Consider the following 22,568-nt stretch of genomic DNA (forward strand, 5'->3'; position numbering starts at 1 on the left):
ACCATGCCATTTCTTATAAGGGTTAAGACACACTGGGCTACTAGAAGCAGCTACTTTTTCAAGGCTACTAAATGCCAGAAAATACCCTGCCATAGACAATACTGAGAATTGTCTCTGCTAAAAAACATGTATAGACAAGTATCAGTAAATGATCAGCATTGTCTTTTTTAGTAGTCACGACAAGAAGCTGCTACTAGTAGCTTTGTGTGTCTTCACCCTAAGGGTTTTTGTGTTAAGACAGGCTTGTATATTTTCCTTGGCAGGCAGCATACCCATTGTACAGTTAATCCTTTTAACTAATTGAATGGACAGGTGCCTTTTTTTAATCCAATTTAGACATGTAACCAACAAAGCAAACACTCCAACATCAAACACTGAGCTGAAAGCTCAGCTAGAACATTACTGGGACTGGGTTGCTGTAAATGAGTCCTGAAAAAGGTAAGTTTTGGGGCAGATTTATCAAAATGTGAGAAATCTGCCCCTTGATGCAGCAAAAGCTAATTCAGAATTTAGTGTCCCAGGTATTTTGTGTTGCCAGCAGAGGGAGTAAAAAAACTGCAGACACCTTATCCAACTGATTGCTCCCTCACAGAATCCAAATCCCTGTAGGATAAATCCAGTATGCAAAATTATAACTGGGGAGATCTAGTACAGGTATGGGACCTGTTATCCAGAATGCTCATGACCTGGGGTTTTCCAGATAAGGGATCTTTTCATAATTTAGGTCTCCATAACTCCATAACTTGTCTGCTAAAAATCATTTAAATATTGAATAAAGCCACTAGGCTTGTTTTGCCTCCAATAATGATTAATTATATCTCAGTTGGGATCAATTACAAGTTTCTGTTTTATTATTACAGAGAAAAAGGAAATCATTTTTAAAAATTGTATTTACTTGCTTATAATGGAGTCTATGGCAGATGGCCTTTCCGTAATTCGGGACTTTCTGGATAACGGGTTTCCGGATAAGCGATCCCATACCTGTATACTGGTTTTCTTGCACCCTTTGTCAAGGCCAGCCTGAATTTATCTGAAATGCCATTAAATATTCATAGGTGTGCATTTTGGTGGCATAAACCCTGTTTACTCACTCACAAGGATTAGTAAGGATATTTCACCCTTAATATTTTTAATTAACCATTGAAATTAATGAATATGTCTAGTTGGTATAAGATGTTTTCTGGCAAAATACTCTCATTCAAGCTTAGTCATATAAAATTCATTGGGGGTTATGTGTTCTGTGGGATATGCTTTGAGGAGTTCAGTAGGACAGTGTTTACAGTATGTGTTATAATGAACAGAAAGATAGAAAGACAGTTCTCAGCAGTTACTCCATATGCCCTCATTCCTAATATGCACCATGGCAGTCAATAGTGAGCTGGAGTTCTTGGCTTTTTCTTCCAATTACATTATCCTGGATCTTTTTATTTTTTCTATGGTGTGAAATCTGTGTTGTTGCCTAATATTGCAGTTACTGTATTGCTCATTATTTATTTACAAGGACTTGTTAGTTTTCATAGACTGGTCCTCTATACAGTATGCATGCAGCAAGATTTTAGCATTCCCTCTGCTGCTATGAACATTCTCCTCACTATTAAAATGTTATTTCCACCAAATTATGTTAAATATCAATAAAATGGGAAAAAGATTATTTAGTGTACTCACTAGAATATGTACATCATTTCTTTCATCCCTTATCCCTTTTTGATGTCTGCCTGGTTGGATGCTACTGTGTATTAATATTTCCATGGTAACGCTGGTCTTCTCATGCAGTGACTGATAATTGTAATTGGCAGATCCTATGGAAATCTGACCATAGCAACCAGTTAGAGCGATCTGAATAAGGGGAGAATTCAAGGCATGCTATCATCCTTTTGTTAAATGAAACATGCTGCAGTGATCTAGTCTAAAGAGGGTACTATGCTTGGCATGTGGTTGATTTTCGCAGCCCCCTATGGGGCAGCGGTTTCATACATTATTTTCCTGATAGTTGTAAATGCTGGACAAATACAACACCACCCCCAGTTAATGGATCTTTCCTTGTTTGGGATTATCTGAACAGGCACAGCAATTTTATAAAAAAACAAAAGAAAGAAAAAAGAAACAGGACCACCCTATTTAAAATGTTCCTTTTGTTTGCCCCTTTTTTTTTTTTGCTAATCTCACATTTTTCTCTTTTCCTTTGGGAAGTTAACCCCTGAAAATATCACAACAGCCTTATGTGCCATTGCCCTTAAGCTCAATACATTTAAGGAAAGGAAAAATTTAAAACGGTTTTAAATGGAAGAGGAGTGAGAAGCAGGGCAGGCATAGACATTTCAATGTATTGGTCCCTTTACATGTCCATCTTGCTATACAGCTGAGTGTATTAGTTCTCTTTGTGCTCTTTCTGACTGCTGTTACCCTTTCTGTTCCTCAGCTTCTATAGGGTGCTATGGCAACAACGGGGCATTCCCATACTTGTACAGCTTGTGATCAATGAGAGGAAAACACTGTTATTTCTTGTAAGAAATGTAATAGGAGAACATGTGACAGCCAGCTGTAATAACATTACAAGTTGATATCATTATCAAAAAAACATAATTTAATGCCTGGTCTTCACCATTCATTTATCTATGCAAAGTGCCCCTTTTGGGAGAGGGGTTCTGGGAGTGCAGAATGCAGCCCTGACAGACCCAAAGGAGCCTTAAGGTGGCCATACACGCACCGATATTATCGTACGAAACCTCGTTTCGTACGATAATCGGTGCGTGTATGGCATGTCAGCGAGCCGACCGATATCGCAGGAAGCTGCTGAAATCGGTCGGCTCGCCGATCGGCCAAGTTAGAAAATTTTGATCGGGCGCCATAGAAGGCGCCTGACCAAAATTCTCCCTTCAGAGCTGAATCGGCAGAAGGAGGTAGAAATCCTATTGTTTCTACCTCCTTACCTGCCGATTCAGCCCTGAATGGTGTGTGGCGGATCTGACGATGTTTCGTGCGACCGACGGTCGTACGAAACATCGTGAGATCGCCACGTGTATGGCCAGCTTTACACTTAATGTCAGTCATTAGCAGATGCTTAGTATTGGGTTTCCCATCACTTTGTGTCACCTGGCTTACAAGTAATTAATATTGTACAAGCTAGGGGCATGCCAAGGGACACCTATGTACTGCTGCCAAACACATATATCACAGAATGGAGCTTAAAGAATTTCATTTTTACACTTTGTATTTTTCCCCTTTTGTTTGCAAATAAAAATATGGTGACTTCTAGGAACTGTAGGAGTTTTATGGGCTAAGAAGGTGCTAAAGATGCGATTAAAAGCTTATTTTCTGGTTACAATGTAAGCAAACTAATTAAACGAATAACACTGTGATCATGGCAATGCCTATTACTGTTTCAGAAAGTGGAAGTGGTTGAAGAGGACATCACTGATGCTGTTAGCAAGTTTGATGTGGAGCAGATGCGTTCTCTCTTGGACTACAAGGTATAGTCTTTGTCTTTTGTAAAATACCATCCTTCATTTCTTCCTTTATGGTATGTTATACTGAAACATGGAATCATTTGGCTAATGTTATATGCAGCATTTTCTGCTCCTGTGTTTTTACATCAGTGGAAAACTACCTGTGGCCACCTCCTATCACTCCCGTTGACTTCAGTGGGAAATATGGAGAAGTGGGTTGTAAGCACTTTCCCATCCAAAAATGTTCACTAGTGCACTATGTATGGGGTAAAATACACCAACACCTGCCCTTATGTGTGTGTCCCTTTGTCATCAATGGGATTCTTGGGAGGCAGTCAGAGGTATTTCTCCAGATGTAGGAATTTTTTTAAATACAGCACCGAAAAAAATATTTCGATAAAAATGTCTCTTATTGTACACCTGGGCTTTTTACGTGGATCTAGCAGCAATGTTTCAGGCCTGCCTCTGCCCTTTACCCAGCTTAATAAAAGCCCGAGGCTGGCCTGAAACCTTGCTGATAGATTTCCTACATTGATTTTCCAGGCGGCCATCAGGTTATGGTGCACCATTTGCTATTGATGCTCTAAGCACTGTGCTGACAACTTTTTTTCATTAATATTTCTTCTACGTGTAACTGCTTTTGTTTTCTTTGCCATGTCTGCAAATACACTGAAAGGAACGGTATGGGCATAAAATTACACATTTTTGCACACGAAAAACCTCTTGAGTGTGCACTGACAACCAGCAAAGAGAATGCATGGTGCACCCCTGGTCTAAGGGCTGTCTCACAGCTTGAGGTTAGAACTTCATTGCCATATATATTCTGTTTATGCTTTTGGTGAGCAATGAAGAGGTTTGTTTTCAGGTGTAAAAAACAAATTACAATCCCACTGACAGCAGGGAGATGTATTTATGGCTAGAAGCTATTTTGAGACAAATCCTTGGCGTTCAGAGCTCCTGAGGCAATAAGGAATACAGATCAGTGTGTGTCTGTTATTAATATTTACATTCCAGGTGCTTAGTGCCATGGTTACTTGTTATTTCCACAATCATCTCACTGCTTGCATGAAATACAGGAGAGTCAAAACAGCTGTTACATAATGGGGGGCCTTTATGGGTAAATGAGCTCCTGGGCAGTAACCCAGGGCAACCAGTCAGTGATTAGCTTTTTTTCCAACCAGCTGCAGATAGAAGAATAAAAGCAAATGTGATTTGTTGCCATGGTTTACTGCCCAGATGCAGATTTGCCCATTATTGATAAATGAACCCCAGCGTCTTTAAAAGTCTTCCTTTAGGATAACTGAAGCCACTCAAAACATTTTCTGCACATCCATCATTAATACATTTGGAGAAGTTGGTCAGAGGATCTTGCATTGGGTTTGTGAGACCAATTGTAATGTGCAACATTAGTATCTTTCCCTAATCTGTGCTCATAACCCCATAACCCATTGGCACTGCCATGCTTTACAATAGGCATAATATTGATCCAAAGTGCTCTCTGTCCCAGCAATGGCTGAAATATTTTATTTTTTTTCATATTTTCTTTTAATTTTTATTTTTATTGAAGTTTACAGCATAACAATCCAAGACAGCACACTTATGTTACATTCTTATTTGACAACGCAAATAAATCAAAAGTTTGAGAAAGTGTTAGTCATATTAGAATAATAGTGCATAATAGCAGTAACCAATACTTCAAAATAAGGGCTTCCCATCTTTGAGGGGCAATCCTGTGCCCCTCAATGCAGATATTATTTCTTGGAACCGCTTTACATGCATGCTACACGGCATGCTAATAAATAGCAATGGTGTGCTGTCTGGTTTTGCCAAATTAAACAAAGGTAAGGATGTATATAAACAATGGGAGAGGGTAAGAGTGAGGGAGACAGTAAATCATATAAGCTAAAACAGGAACTAAGAAAAGAAAGGATGGAAAAGATAGGAGAAACCATAAAGACATTCCATGGGTTAATCTCGTGGGTTAATGCGTTATGATTCCATGGTCTTGTTGCTGCCATATTTTTTTTACCATACCATCCAAACCAGACATATGTAAGTAAGTAGAGTTTTATTGCTATCCCAACAATATACTTACAAGTACACAGTGGGACAAAATATTGTCCTCCTGGATCAAAAAGGTGCAATACATAACTATAATTACTATAGTAATAGAAAATTAAAAAAAAACAAAAAACTCCAGCAGAACTGTGCAACACAAAATCAATGCAGTGGTAAGGTAAAATGACTAAATAAATAAACAGTGCAGTACAAAAATAGTGCAGTATTACAATTATTGGAGAGGGGTAAGCAGCATTGTAAACACTGTGTTTTTTTTTGTTTTCCTTTCAATTATGCAATACAATAAATGTGCAATGTGCAAGTTTGTGCAAAAATATAATATTCAAATAATTATGAGTGTAAACATACACACTTATAACTATATTAAATAAAAGAAAAGTGTTATATACTATTTTATATAGTGTTATGTAGTCCAGAAAAGGTGTGAAGTAAAGAATCTAGTGTGGAGGAGGGCAGCATGGTATTCAGGAGCCGGACTGCTTGGGGAAAGAAACTATTGAACAATCTCGCAGACTTGCTCCTGATGCTGTGGAGCCATCTTCCAGATGGAAGAGGAGTAAACAATTGGTGGGAAGGATGGTAGGGGTCAACCATGATGCTAATGGCTTTACGAAGGCAGCGTGAGGTGTAAATATCCTGCAAACTGGTTAGAGAGCTGCCGATGATGCGCTCAGCAGTCCGCACAATCCTCTGAAAGGCTCTGCGGTCGGAGGCGTGGCAGTTTCCATACCAAACTGCAATACAGCTGGTCAGGACACTCTCTATGGTGCCTCTGTAGAAGATGTTAAGGATGGATTTGGGGAGGTACACCTTCTTCAGTCGTCGCAGGAAGTGCAGACGCTGCTGGGCTCTTTTTGTCAGTGAGTTGATGTTTATGGTCCAGGACAGGTCCACTGTGATATGAAAACGAGGAACTTAGTGCTCTTCACTCTCGGTCTCTCACTCTTGGTCTTCCTAAAGTCAACAGTTAACTCTTTTGTCTTATCAACATTGAGAGACAGATTATTGTCTTTGCAACAAAGTGCCAGCTGTTGCATCTCTTCTCTGTACGCTGTATCATCATTGTCCCTGATAAGTCCCACCACTGTAGTGTCATCAGCGAACTTGATAATGTGGTTTGTGTCGGAGTTAGAGGTGCAGTCATGAGTCAGCAGTGTGAAGAGTAACAGACTCAGCATACAACTCTGGGGGGCGCCTATGCTTACCGTGATAGTGTTGGATTTTGTATTCCCAATCTGTACTGTCTGGGGTCTTCCAGTAAGGAAGTCCAGAATCCCGTTGCAGATGGAGGTATTAAGTCCGAGCAGATCTAGCTTGCTAATCAGCAGCTGGGGGATAATAGTATTGAATGCTGAGCCAAGTCAATGAACAGCATTCTTGCATGTGCATTACGATGATCCAAGTGTGACAGGGTCAAGTGAAGTGCCATTGAAATTGCATCATCTGTTGATCGGTTTGATTTATATGCAAACTGTAATGGGTCCAGTTTGGGGGGCATCTGGAAAATGAGGTTCAATGTTGATAAGTGCAAAGTTATGCACTTTGGTAGAAATAATATAAACGCGAACTATCTACTGAATGGTAGTGTATTGGGGGTATCCTTAATGGAGAAGGATCTAGGGGTTTTTGTTGATAACAAGTTGTATAATTCCAGGCAGTGTCATTCTGTGGCTACTAAAGCAAATAAAGTGCTGTCTTGTATAAAAAAGGGCATTGACTCAAGGGATGAAAACATAATTTTGCCTCTTTATAGGTCCCTGGTAAGGCCTCACCTTGAGTATGCAGTGCAGTTTTGGGCTCCAGTCCTTAAGAAGGATATTAATGAGCTGGAGAGAGTGCAGAGACGTGCAACTAAACTGGTAAAGGGGATGGAAGATTTAAGCTATGAGGTTAGACTGTCGAGGTTGGGGTTGTTTTCTCTGGAAAAGAGGCGCTTGCGAGGGGACATGATTACTCTGTACAAGTACATTAGAGGGGATTATAGGCAGATGGGGGATGTTCTTTTTTCCCATAAAAACAATTAACGCACCAGAGGTCACCCCTTTAGATTAGAGGAACGGAGCTTCCATTTGAAGCAGCGTAGGTGGTTTTTTACGGTGAGGGCAGTGAGGTTGTGGAATGCCCTTCCTAGTGATGTGGTAATGGCAGATTCTGTTAATGCCTTTAAGAGGGGCCTGGATGAGTTCTTGAATAATCAGAATATCCAAGGCTATTGTGATACTAATATCTACAGTTAGTACTAGTGGTTGTATTTATAGTTTATTTATGTGAGTGTATAGATTGGTAGGTGTGGGTTAGGTGTGCTGGGTTTACTTGGATGGGTTGAACTTGATGGACACTGGTCTTTTTTCAACCCTATGTAACTATGTAACTGTTTCTTTATATGGTTCAAGACTAACCGCTCAAAGCACTTCATGATGATTGGAGTAAGTGCCACTGGGCGGTAGTCATTGAGTTCCGAAGCTGTAGCTGTCTTTGGGACAGGTCTGATGGTGGCAGCTTTAAAACACTGTGGAACGACAGCTTGGCTCAGGGAGATGTTGAAAATGTCCACTAGGACGTCAGTCAGCTGATCAGCACAGGCTTTGAGCACATGTCCAGGTATATTATCTGGTCCAGCAGCTTTGTGTGGATTGACCCAATGTAAGGGTGACTGCTGAGTCCCAGGCCAAGTGCTTAGTTTTAGCCAATCAAAACATATTTATTTAAGACACTTCCTGCAAGAAGGTTTAACTCTCCATATTTTGTGCAGTTTTCCCTGAAAATCAGCCTAGCAACACAGATGCACAAGGCAAGTGGGACTCTTATAAGGAATGTTTAATGATGGGTTTGTTCTGTCTGTATCTGCTTTTTTTTTGTACACTCCTAGGGACCTTTTGTAGAGCTGAACAAAAATGTTAGGGCCTGAAGGGAACACACTGGTATTAATCCATTCAGAACCTTTCCCTGTAATCTCATGAAACACATTTCTACCCCTTGGGGACAGTTACCATGTTTGTGACATATTTGATCAGGACATGAAGGAAGCTCCTTTTTCTAAAATCAGGGACAATAACCGAACTGGACAGAAAAAGCTGTATTCAGTAATGATTGTGGCAAGAAAGTGTAACAGAAGTCCAACGGGACTATAACAATAATAAATATGCAATTGTTTGTTAGACCTTACTTATGCATCAGTATTATATTTGGGGTAGCTATTATCAGCTGGCATTTTGATGACTTGTGATTGATAATTCAGAGTATGAGTTCAATATAATCTTGAATAAAGGCATTTATAGCCAAAGGCAAATAGCTGACCTTTTTTAATCTACACACATCTGACTTGCCCCAGTTCCAAACCCCTGCAGCTGCCCTATCTGCTACCCTTACACCCAGTAGGCTGTGCTGTCCCAGGTCCTGAAACTGCCAGCAGCCTGAGCTGCAACACAAAAGCTTCTGTAAGCATGTGAAATGATTGGGGATTTGGAAAACTGCTTCAAGTTACTGTTTGATGTTGAGTGAGGCTGTTTTGCTGAATAAAGGGTATATGCAGTGGGGCTCATTTATCAACACTGGGCAAATTAGCCTGTGGGCAACAACCCATAGCAACTAGTGTTTTTACGCGAATGCAAACTTTTTGCCATTTCGTGAATCTTTTTCAAAGATTCACTAATTTTTCGCCGGAGTGAAACGGACAGATTCCCACATCACTAATAGCAACCAATCAACGATTGGCTTTTTTTTATCCAGCTGCAGGTGTAACAATGAATGCAACAATTTTATTGTTGAAAATGAGAACATGGCATTCCAAGAGAATGTTAGAAAAATGATGTTTCAGGTTCCTACCTTGTACCATTTTGCTACAGGTTTTCACTCTAAATATGAACTTATTTAAGGAGTATTCTGTAGTATTAGCAGTTACAGAACTGACATAGCACCATTTTCATGACCATGCCTAGGGCAGCCACCAGGAGGTTACCAGTGGTACAGCTGTAGTATTCATTGCTGCAGATCAGTGGTTTCCTTCCTATATCACAGCGGGCCCAAATGTTACACTTCCCCTGGGCTGCAAAGGATTAATTTGGTTTATAATGGTGGCATGGACCATGAGCATTATTTGGAAGTGTGGGGCATTTTGCATTGCTTTAATTTTATGCACATTGCCCTATAGGTCTTTGCACTCCAGAATAGAGTTAAAAGGCATGTGTCTTTCCCATTAATACAGCAGTGTCTGTGTTCAGCCTATGCCTGTTTTCAGCTGTGTTACATTCATGAGGAGCAGGGGTAGTATATGGGTATCCCCTTGAAAAAGAACTATTGTTTCCCCCAACCAGTGTGTGGGCTCTGTTAGCACGCAACTCTGGTGGGGGTAATACTTTTAGTGTGCCCTTTAAGTACAAGGCTGCCTTGAGCTTGACCGTTCTCTGCACTCTACAGAAGCCATTGCCCAGGTACAGCAGGTAAAGGTCCTAAGGGGCACAATTTCGTACCCCATACAGTAGTGCTCTTGCACTTAAAGGAGCAGTTCAGTGTAAAAATGAAAATGGGCAAAATAGACTGCACAAAATAAAAAATGTTTTCAATATAGTTAGTTAGACAAAAATGGAATCTATAAAGGCTGGAGCGAGCAAATGTCTAACATAATAGCCATACCACTACTTTAAGCTGTTAACAGTCAGTAGCCAATCAGTGACTTGAAGGGGGCCATATGGGACATGCATTTGAATCTGACCTGCCTGCTCACAAACTAACTGAACAGTTTTGTCCCATGTGGCCCCCGCTAAAGTCACTGACTAACTAAGAGGTTAGAGAGCTGCAAATTGGGTTCTGGCTATTATCTTAGACATCTGCTCACTCCAGCCTTTATAGATTACAGTTTTGCCTAACTAACTATATTACAATTTTTTTTTTATTTTTTAAGTTTCATTTTTACACTGAACTGTTCCTCTAAGATTAGGGCAGTGGTTAATAACTCCTCATACATAATATTCAATTCTGTACTTCTGGGACAATACAGTAAGGTAGATTTTACAAATGTGAAGGTAATTTTCTGCAGTGCATTTGTGCAACCACCTAGTAGCTTGCTTTAAGTAATCTTACTGGACAGTGCTGATTGGTTGCCTTTGGTTAATGCACTAATGTGAATGGTAATTGACTATTTAGATACTAAGTGCATACATTTGTAGCAGTGCTGTCAGGATGTACTGTATAGTTATATAGAGTTTCAATTAATGTTCTTTTCTGGCAGTGGCTGCTGCTATCCCCAGTCTCCCAAACCACGGTTTTGCAGAATTTAGAATATGAAAAAGAAGGTTAACACTGCAGTTTCCCCAGCAAAATGTGCAAGCTGTATAGTTGCCGTTTATTGCACTCTTTGTTTATGATAGAACGTACACAAGAGGCAGAAGTTTATGCACGTACGTGCTTCTTGTGGAAGAGCTGTTGAAATTTAAATATAATGGGAATTTTGGGAGAATCGGTTTCAATCTCTTTTGAAACAAATTTCAATGGATGCCATGGAAACAAATGATCAAGGGAATTCTTTCTGCTGCCAAGTCAGGCACTGGTAGGAAGCGTCTCCTCTGTAGTGCCACTGTGTGCCTGCTCAGGGCATTTCGTGAAATGCTAGCGTATGCTCGCTGTGAGTCACACAGTGCTCATTTATCAGCGTTTGGACGTGTGCCTTGTCATTAAAAACCCGCGATTCCCTTTTTATTTTGACTCTAAATGAAATGGTTACTCCCCCGCTTCTGTCTGTGGGATGCTTGCAGGCAGCTTAATGCTGCTCTCTGCTGCTAACCTCTTGTAACATAGACCATCGTGGCACACCGGGGATTAACTCCAAATTGAAATCTACCTGCCAAGTGTTTGGACTGTTGTCTAAATAACACAGTGTGCTGGGAAGGCTTCTACAATGCCAGAGATATAATGGGAATAATCGTATGTCTGGGGTCATAATGGTAAATTACAATAACAGATTGGGTGGGCTTAGTTTTTCCCTCACAATCAGCAGGTGCAGTAGCCAGTCCAATCTCAGATTAACAGCCCTGCTCTGCAACAATGCAGTAGCCCTAAAAGGCTACATATACCTTATACTGTACATAGACAATACAGTATGAGCCTGTGTTTATCTGTTAAAATGCAATCAGTATGAGCAGTATTCTTCCAAAATGTGTCATTATAGCAAGAAAGGGAAAGTTGTGTTCACCACTAAATTTAAATCATTAGGCGTGGTGCAAAAGAACTCTTGTTTCTGTCTATACAAATTTTGTGGTCACAGCCTCATTCCACCCCCGCCTAATGGTTTAAAATGTAGTGGTGAGCACTATTTTCTCTTTCTTGCTATATTTTTTACAGGAGCAGTCTCCAGCTTAATGTTGTAGCTTCCATCATTCCCAGCAACAGTCAGGTGATCCCAATGGTGGCCAGTAGTGCTAATGCCTCATGGAAAGATTTAATGTTAAATCTCTGCTACTGTGGGCGACTAATCTCTCCAGAATGCCTTTCCATCGGCAACAAAGTGAATCAGTGGTGGAAAGGTATACGCGTTGCCTTGTTTTTCAAAATTCGCATTTCCTCCTGCAAAGTTGTTTCCTTTTTGGGAAAATTAAGTGTTGCATATGCCTTTTCACCAGCGATTCACTTTGTTTCCGGTGGAAAAGCATTTTGGGGAGATTGGCCGTCCGCGATAGCAGAGACTTAAGGTGGCCATACACTGGACGATTATAGCTGCCGATATCAATCCCTTAGACCTTAGACTCAGCAGCTTATCGGGCCGTATATGGGCACTAATGATGGGCCGGCCTGACCGACATCTGGCCTGAAATCGGCCAGATATCGATCAGGCAGGTTTAAAAATTTAGTTGCACCGGGGACCGCATCAATGAGCCGATGCGGTCTCCAATGTGAATAAATCATCTGCGCCTATACCCGTTTTTCTAATTGGCCCTGAGGCCAAACGACCAAATTAGCCTGAATTAGCCTAATATCACCTACCTGTAGGTGGGGATATCGGGCGGAGATCCGCTCGTTGGGCAAGCGAACGGATCTTAGCATGTATGGCCACCTTTATTGCAGATGCCTAATCTCTCCATGAGGCGTTAGCCTAATAGTGCGACCAGTTGTAACCCTGTATAATTAAGCAGTAGAATTCTTAATTAATCAGATGAAAGTGAGTGTAGGACTGGCCAGACAGGATGACTTTGATGTAGTTAGCCAGCTTGAATATATTGCAATATATGGACAAACAATCCCTGCTTTGTTTAAAGGGGAGGGAATTTCTTGGTAGATTCATGCACAGAATGTCCTATATATATTGATTATCGGTGAGTGCAGAGGATCTCCTTGTTTCTGTCAAAATGTGCAATTGGTGTTCCTTTTTCTTATTTACTTACATTTTTGTTCTACATCTACATACAATTATATCATATAAGGTCCAAACAGATCTATTCATCTAAAGCAGCCAATCACAAGACAGCATTTCTTAGTCACATGTTTAAAAGAAAAGGTTGCTGTGGGTTACTGCACCTGGCCAGCTTTGCACCCTTTATTATATAGGGCTCAATTTCCCTAAGAACCAGCAAGCAGTTTGGAAATCACAATAAGCAATAAGAATAACAAATCATTTTAACTATCATTCTGTGCCTTAAATTGCCAGGTCAGTAACACCACTAACCAGCCAGCATTTTCATTTGAAGGTTTGACATAGGCCGAATAGGAGGCTAATAATTCAATAACCATACAGAATAAATAAAAAAGAGCAATTGGAACAACTGAAAATTCAGAATCGGTCCATCTATAGCATACTAAATGTTAATGAAAAGATGAACAACCTCATTAAATATTTTCATCTTCCATTTTATAAATAAGTAGGAGCTGAAAACCATATTGATGGCTGAGGTCAATCTGCAAATTACCCAAAGACGGAAATAGCAACAGCGCAATGACCATTCGGGGTGATGTTACTGTTGCAGAATGAATCAGACTTCACATCTGACTGCAATGCGTGCAAGTGGATATGAGTCATGCTGTGCAATTGTGGTAGTTTGGTCCCATTCCAATTGGTGCAGAGAAAACTAGAGCGAGCCTGCAGATGCACATGGGGCCTTATGGGTGATGAAAAAGTGTTTAGCTCAACCCATACACATAATATTTTAATATCTCTGTTCTTTCCATGTGGTAAAAATCAGCATTCTTTCTTATTAGTTAGCATACATTTCTGGCTGTGTATCTTTGAATTTTTTTGCTTTGCAGTATATTTCCAGTATGGGACTATGAAAATGGTGATATTGTCACTCTGTGTTATTTAAGAGAGAGATTATGGTTTATGTCATTGCACCAAGAAACATATTCATGGCATGACCCCTTACAGGCCCCAACTGGCAATCTGTAGATTCTGGCAAATAGCAAAGGGGCTGCTGTATGATGCTATAGACAGTCATTATTTATTGGGCTGCTGGTGGTATGTGGGGGTTGCGTCTTTTGGATTTTTGTCTGTGTACTTGAAATGCCAGCGACTATGTTAAATCCCAATCTAAGCCTGACCCCTTATGAGTCACATGTTTTAATTCTAAAAAATCTACAATAAAAACTCTTAAGAGTAAGGTTGTTTGTTTTTTCATTTTTATAAATTATTTTTATTTTCGCTTGCAATATAGATGCACACAATAGGGTCCATTTCCAAAGACCCAGGGAAAGGTGACAGAACACCTCTGTCTGGGTTTGGCAAGATTTTGCAGGTGACGCAAGGTACATATATACACATTGGCACTTACCAAATTATAAATATGCATGGGTAATGGTGTGGTAGTACAGCAACAGCATCCAAGAAGAGATACAGTGCTCATGAGGCTTTTTTTAAAAAAATGAATATTTATTTACATGTACATACCCTATACAGACCTATTGATAAACTTTAAAATATAAAAAAAGATGTATACATAATCAGATCTCTCTGCAATGTGGCAGCATCCTGCATGAAACTTATGGTTTTGCACAATTTGCTATCATCAGCAAAAATAAAACAATACTTACAATGTCCACCTCCAGGTCATTAATAAACAAATAAAAAGTAAAGGACCAAGGACTGACCCCTGCAGTACTTCAACAACATTCTCTATTCATGTACAAATATTGTGTTCCAGGCCATTATTTCCTAATATAACCATTAACTGTCTGTGTAGTACAGTAGTAAAATCAAAGTAGATGACATCCACTGCCATCTCAGAGTCTAGGTTTCTGCTCACCTCCTTGTAGTAGGCAAATACAATTGCCTGGCAAAACCTGTTGCGCATATTGGCCACCTAATAAAGGTCTCAGATGTCCTGGTTATTAAAATGCCTTAAAAGCACCTTTTTTCTTACCTGTTCCAATGCTCTTGTGAAACTATAAGTTATTGCTTTGCGGCATCTTTTCTTGCTTAGAAAAGGAATGTACTGACGTATATTTGTTAAGCAGCGTTTTAAAGATATTAAATTTTTTCCTGTGCTGTGGAAAAGTCTTTCCTATTTCATGTATTGGAGAGATTGCCTAATGGAGTTCTAGGACTGCATTAATAACTGCAAAATGTACAAACATGCTCACTTTTACATGCTCTGTTTCTTTTATAATGTCCCAGAAATTATTAAAATACCTATTGTTAATATATTAGTTTGCATGTGTACGGAATAAAGGATCTCACTTGGTTGGTGTAAGGTATTCTCCATGGAGAATGCAGTTTAATCCTTTCCTTACTGCCATACGGAGCGCAGAGACCCTGTGGCAATTCATCTACAATGGAAGGTATAGTACAAAGGACACAAAAATGATGGGTTGAGTCTGTTTTTTTTTTGCACCCTGCCTTCCACTTTATAGATGACACCTAATATATCAAGGTGTTATACGCGTCTTTTATGAGAGTTCTGCAGAGTTGGCAAGCTGTGCAAATCCAGGAAGCTGTGCCGTCATATGAATTACATGGTAGATTTTCTGTCAAGGATATCATGCAAAGTACATGGATAAACATTTAGCTTCATTGTTCACTGGTTTCATACAGATGCAGATTTGTATATTCCTTTAATATAGGTAACTTTTCTGGCTGCAACTTTTTGGTATACAGGATCACTTATCCAGAAATAAATTATTCAGAAAGCTTCAATGTACAGTAAGGCCATTAATTTTTCCATAGATTCTGTTTTAAAAAAAATAATACAATAAATCCACATTGGTAGCAAAACAATGCAAATATTGTCTTTATTGAATGATTAAATGTTTTTTTTAGTATGGTATGAAAATCCAAGTTACAGAAAGATCACCTATCCCGAAAGTCCCAGGTACCAAGAATTCTGGATAATAGATCCCATAGCTGTATTTCCTTTTATACAGAATGAAGAAATGAGGTACATGGAGAACGAGCTGGAGAATTATAAGCAGAAGTTTGCTGAGCTGCAAACATTCACCAAGAATCTTATACAGGCTGTGAAGTCAAACGATAAAGAGCAACAACAGGTATGTGGCACCACATGTAGGTGAGTTTATTAGTAAATAGTAACATTGTAAAGGAGTAAGAGATAATTTATCTTTCTGTAATCCCCCTCTTCTGAGCACCCAGGGAACTAGAAAAACCGCTGGAGGCTGCAGCATTATCAGGTGCGGGACGCTGAGGCAGAAATGATATTATAGCTTTGTCCAGCTCCATGATCTGTGCTTCCTTGGGAGTTGCTTCAATAGGAAGACTGTTTCCGATCAAGGATAAAGGCTTATCTAAAGATACAGAAAACCTATGTTTTGCCAATAATCCCTATTTATAACTCCATTTTATACCTCTTCTTCTGTCCTTTTAACAGTGACAGCAAAGCAAAAATAGGCTTGTGTGTGTGCTTATTTTTGTCTCACTCTGTTGTGTGCTTTTACAAATGCAGCTGTTCAGTGTGCAGTGTCATTTCGTATGCAGTACGCCATGTTTTTCACTTATAATGCAGTTTTTTTCTAAAAAATCCCAGCTCCCAAGCATTTTGGTTAGGTCCTTTACCTATACTTTATAACAACCCTGAGTATACACGTATCTTGTGGAATGTGTGTATAATTGATTATAAAAATATTGTCACGGACATATTTTCTGCACAGAGCAGTTCATTATTCTTTCAATCTTGATTATTTTAATAGCTTCTTAAAACTAAAGGCTGATCATTGTTGCTTATGTTTATATTATTAAGACATATATTACTTTATATCTTCTAATCACAGATGTTTGTGAATATAAGGTAGTGCTGTTATTTTAAAGGAGAAGGAAAGGCTAATAAAGAGTTAATGTCAAGCTGCAGGTATACCTTCAGTTCTCTCAATAGTGCCCTTAAGTCTCCCCATATTTCTCCGTTCAGATGATCAGAAGCCCAACAGGAAGAAAAAACGCTGAACTGTGTAAAGAAAGTTCCCATAATGCCTCTCTCCTGCACCAAGAGCAAGACCCGTGTACATGCTCAGTGTGTAAGACTATGAGGAAGCTTCCTGCTGATTGGCTCAGATCCACATTCCTAAGTTCTTAGCATTCTTGAGGGAAGGGGGAGCAGGAGAGGGGAGAGAGCTGCGTGTCTCTAGCACAGGAAAACAGACACAATAAATCTTTTGACAGAGAACTCACTGCAGCGTTTCTGTGAGTGCTTATGGCTGTATTTACCTTTCTGATAAAGCTTACTTAGTTTTTACCTTTATTTTCCTTTAAAGCCTATTGAAAATATCTAAGCTGAAATAGCATGCAAACCTAACCAAACCTGGCGCTACTCCCACAAAAGAGAAGCCCCTGTCAACTGCCCTCCATAGGCCCCCTCCATGCTCCTTTCCTGCATAGTCTATTACACGGCAAAGCTTTCCTGCTTGTAAACCTGACATGCACAGTAGAGCTATCTTCTGTTCCTTCTGACATTTTTCTATTGGTTCGCTGACACTGATCTTCTTGATGCATGCACAGTTAGAGCAAGTGTGGGATTAACTAGTCCGGGATTAGCTCCGTGCGTCAGTATTTGAAGATACAGAAGATGGTGCCGGTGATCTCTGCTGCGCTACTCTACAGGGATACTTTTCCATGTAGTAGACCCTGCAGGAAGGTAGCTTTGGGGGGAAGGGGGGCAATGGAGGGCAGTGGATAGGGACTTTAGTTGGTGGGGGGGGGTAGTTCTCTTTTAATTAGGCTAGACAAGAAGCAAAAAAACCCTAGAGACACATGGCTATTGTGTCAGACAGAATGTATAGGCTTGGAATCACAGGAATTGTGCGCAGCAGAAGGGGGGTCAGTGCATGGCAAGTATTAATACTCAGCTTACATATTTAGCACAGATATTCATCAGACAGAAGTTATAGTAAAACATCTACCCCTCAGTGTCTCATGCAGACAATTCTAATAGTTTACCGTCAGAAATCATGGTTTTCAGCCTAGTGCTACATTATAGTTGCTCTTACAGATACATTTTATGATTTTTTTGCAGATGTTCTGCCACAAACTGTTCAAAGCTTAAGCTTTTGTACAATCATAGAACAAACAAGACTGGTTTGTAAACAAGCAATTAGCTTGTTGGCTCTATGTGCACATTCTGCCCCAGGAGTCACTGCTAGATCAGCATGTTTTACCTGTTGTACTTATGGGATCAGTGATGTTGGGTTTATGATTGGCGTTGTGGGATGGGGAGGGGCGTTGTTAGATAAAGCTGCAGAGACAATATGTTGTCATACCTGTTGTACATGATTTTATTTGGCCGGAGTCAGCAATGCTCTTGTTTCCTGCAGATCCTCCTAGCTGAGTCACCTTTGGAATTAGAAGACATGGATTACAGTCATCCCTCCCCTGAGCCTGAAGATACCTCATACAGCATGTCCTCTGTATCGGAGAAAAACACTCCAGACAGTGTGTGAAGCCATCCCAGCTCCTCCGCTGCCACATGGTCCCAGTGTTCTGTCCCACTCCTATCTCTCATTCTTTGTAAGACTGAATGAACTGACTGAAAATAAAAAGGCTAACTTATTTTAATCAACTAATAGAATATATTTTGCATCCTGGATATATTTCTGCTTCGCAGAGTAAATAAAACTCACAACAGTCGATAAAGACTCTGTATTTACATAGATCTTTCTGGGTATTTTATAGGTGCCCCTCATTCAAAATCTTACTCCTCTGATTTCATTCCAAGGATTTTCTTATTGCTTTGGTTTAAATTATACACTATTTAATGTCTCCTGCCATTTGTCTGTGCCACCTATCCAGTTCAATAAGGTTTTTTTGTCCCTGAAAACACTGTAAGTTGTGTAAACTTTGTGTTTGTTTTCTTATTTTATACCTGCAGGTTTTACTGCTAGATTTACATTCATTAATTCCTTTCTGAATTAGAGCAACAATGTTGATTTGCTTTGTGGCCTGGGATTCTATATATAAGTCTACGTGAGAGCAGAGATTTTTAACCTATGGGTTAGAACTCTGTTCCCAGATTAAAGTGAAATGCCTCCTAAAAAGGGAAATCGTAATTAAGAGAAAGTTCATACCTGGTTCTAAACCAATACCTGGGGTGCCAAGCTGATTTTCCTGGTTCATTTTGTTTTCTCTTGTCAAACAATTTGTTCCAGAGAGGAAGTAAAATTGTGTAAAATGATTCAGTGTTAGTATGTAGCTCTGCTGTTGATCAGCACTGTGTACTGGCACATAGGAAATACATGCTGAATGCAATCAAACGCATTTGGAAATATTGGCACATCTTTGATAAATGTGTTGATTCATTAACACTTTCATGACTTACATGTAGCTGCTGTTAAATCATAAAGGGAAACTCTGGCTTCCAAACCAAAATGTGTTACACAAAAACACAAAACAGAAACCTGTAATCTGTTCCTTAAAAAAGTATGAATGTATGGAGGGACTGAAACACTACTAAAATTTCTCTACAGCTTACAGACAGCATGCAGGGACTACATAACCCACATTGCATTGCACTGTAATGTTCCTTTCCTTTATTGACATTGTGTGTGCAAGGGATTGTGGGATCTGGAGAATGCAAGCTGGAGGCAGGTTAAGTACAGTCGATTACTGTACCATTTTTTGTGTCTCAAAGTGGTCAGCAAGATAACAGGGGGCCAGGCTTAGGTAACTGTTCCCAACCATATTAATACATTAAAAGTCATGAAAAGGCTGCATATTTTTAATGTATATTGCAAAGTTACTTGAAATTATGTTTACTTTTCAAAAAGCTTAAGTTGTGTTTGGGTAGAGTTCCCCTTTAATATGAATCAAACTGCCGGGAATCATTTATGCCAAAATAAATCATTGCCTCAGATAGCAGAAACATCATTGCTCCCCAAACTCCAATAGGGTGGTCCAAAGCAACAGATCAGGGCCCAGCCTGAAGGCCAGTTAGGGTCAGATTTGAGTTGAATGCTGATTTGTGTATACAGTATCACTACTGATGGAACCACATCCTGAAAGTAAATTATGGTACAATTTGGGGTGAATATATTGTTGGTACTATAAACTATAAGGATAACAGATGTGAAAATGTCCTCATATACTGTATCTGTAATCTTGTTAATGGATAATAGGTGGTAATAGATGATTAGGGGCCATTCCTTTGCATTGGTCTTTATAAAATATTTTTTACATGATTTGGCTTTTTTATCTGGTTCTTTCATGCTTTGAGGTGGGGATCACTGTACCAGGAACCAAAAACTACAGTGAGCCTACAGTTTTATTATTATTTTTGTTTCATTTCTTATCTCTCATTCAAACCACTGCCTGGTTGGTCGCTTGGCTAAACTGGACGCTAGCATTCGCATAACTGCTGAAAGTAAAACTGGAGAGCTTAAGGTTTTCAATATATTTGTATTCTCAAGAATAGGGTGTGGGAGGCAATAATCGTGAATTTCCACTCCCACAACTTTATTTTTCACAACACTTTTCACAACTTTAATCCATGGTAAATTGTCATTCCCTTTAAAAACGCTTTATTATCTTCTATTCTATAATGTCTGCAGCAGGCCAAGGAGGGGGGATGCAGATTTATGAAGCTTTTTGTCTAGCCGGTAAAATACTAGCCAGGGTCAGTATTACAAACTCACTGGCAGTGTTGCTACTGGTAAATTTGTAATACCTTGGCCTCCACCCATGGCCCGCCTCCTAATCCCTCCCCCAGCTCCCCCTGTAGCTTGCCCCCTCACTATTTCCCCTTATATGCAGCCCACCAATCATGTACAGGTATAGGACCTGTTATCCAGAATGCTCGGGACCAAGGGTATTCCGGATAAGGGGTCTTTCCGTAATTTGGATCTTCATACCTTAAGTTTACTAAAAAATCAATAAAACATTAATTAAACCCAATAGGATTGTTTTGCATCCAATAAGGATTATTTATATATTAGTTGGGATCAAGTACAGGTACTGTTTTATTATTACTGAGAAAAAGGAAATCAGTTTTAAATTTCTGAATTATTTGATTAAAATGGAGTCTATGAGAGACGGGCTTTCCGTAATTCGGAGCTTTCTGGATAACGGGTTTCCGTATAAGGGATCCGATACCTGTATATCCCCATTTATGTCACAGCCCTGCCATATGATGTCACAGACCCGCCAGTTAAAAGATTGAAGAAAGGTGGCAACCCTATTTAGTTCGAGCAATAATAATGGAAACCCCACGTGAGTTTTATTCCCCAAGTGGGATTTCTTAAATGAAAAAAAGTTTGACAGCTCTAATTGCCAAATTTTTTCTTATCTAAGAAAGCCGCTCCAGGAAAAATATCTCAGCTAACAAGGTTTTTTCCCTGAAACCCTGCATGAGTTCTGTAACTTATGTGAGGTTTCCTTTCTGACTTGGCTCGAGCAATGTTAAATCTGACACTACAAGTCAATCCCAAATACACATATTAACACTTTGAGGCATATTTATTAACATTGGAGACAAACATCACTGGTGATGTTGCCCATAGGTCCAAAGCTTGGACTCCAAACTGGGGAAATAACACAACATTGGTAATAAAACATTGGTATAAGCTTAGGGAAACCAGAGAAGTAGCTCTATTAGTACAGCATTACCAGATGCAGGATATAAGGTCTTCTTCTGTTATTTAACCCTGTCCATGCAGCAATAGCTGTTTTAGAGGATGCTCTTATATGGTAGACTTGCCTGCAGGCTTGTGGTCTAAGATACAGACTAGTTTGTATCCTCTCTTGGGTGCAGTTCCTGACAGCACCTCAAAAATACAGACACAGCTTTTAAATTGTACATTTCCTGCAGCTAATCAGTGCAAGGACCTGAAAATCCTAATCCATGAATTATGATCCATGTAAGGCTAAATTAGACTTTACAAATGAAAAACTAGCCAGCATAGTTTCAGATGATAATTTTAGATTTCAGAAGGTTTGCCAACCTTGGATAGATTATGGATATGACAGGACATTTACTATCTCTTTGAGGCTAGGAAGTGGAAGACAGCCACCTCCCCTTACAGACATATTTTATCTTTGCCCAGAGCGGATACATCTAAAGTTATCTTCTTCCAGCACAAGAGAGATTACAGATTATTTTTAGAAGACTAACGCTCTCTTTTCTTTCCTAAAACCTATGTACATTGTGACATACACATTGTAGGAACAGGTCCATTCAGGGAGATATATTTTTTAAAGAAATCTAAATTGTATTTTCATCATTTAACACCATATATAACGGTTACTGGGCTCAGCTGCCTGACGCCTTTCATGCTCTTTATCCAATTTAAGCATGTTGCAGTAACTCTCTAGGGGGGGGTCTCTCTCAGATATCGGTGAGCTCATTGCAGTCATTTGTGCATTAAGTATATGTATATAAATATATATATATATACACACACACCTAGTACATTCTATCTGCTTTAATAGAAACTTTTTTTGTATCAGCACAGTGAAATGGTTAAAAAGTCATATGGTTTGAATTATAATTGTGGATATATGCCTGTATGTTGAAGAAAATTCATAATGTCATGTATGGAATTTATTTCAAATATTTTGCTTTACTAAAAACACATGCTTCCCAAACTGTGCGCTTTGAAGGAAATCATAAGAAACATAAACAAGTCATCAAT

General features: G+C 39.5%; 1 protein-coding gene across 3 annotated transcripts in view; it reads left to right on the plus strand.

Moving 5' to 3' along the window:
• Positions 1 to 18,592, plus strand: part of hdx (highly divergent homeobox) — a 68,904-nt gene extending 50,312 nt beyond the window's left edge. Inside the window, exons 9-11 of one of the 3 annotated variants that reach the window (XM_012969462.3) lie at positions 3,387 to 3,470; positions 15,867 to 15,989; positions 18,261 to 18,386. In XM_012969462.3, coding sequence (XP_012824916.1) covers positions 3,387 to 3,470; positions 15,867 to 15,989; positions 18,261 to 18,386 — 333 coding nt within the window. Of the gene's footprint in view, positions 1 to 3,386; positions 3,471 to 15,866; positions 15,990 to 18,260 lie in introns of all 3 variants that reach the window. The other 2 variants (XM_004916891.4, XM_002938541.5) reach the window with 2 other exon arrangements.
• The last annotated feature ends 3,976 nt before the right edge of the window (positions 18,593 to 22,568 follow it).

The sequence above is a fragment of the Xenopus tropicalis genome, chromosome 8 (assembly GCF_000004195.4).
Source record: "Xenopus tropicalis strain Nigerian chromosome 8, UCB_Xtro_10.0, whole genome shotgun sequence".
Taxonomy (NCBI): domain Eukaryota; kingdom Metazoa; phylum Chordata; class Amphibia; order Anura; family Pipidae; genus Xenopus; species Xenopus tropicalis.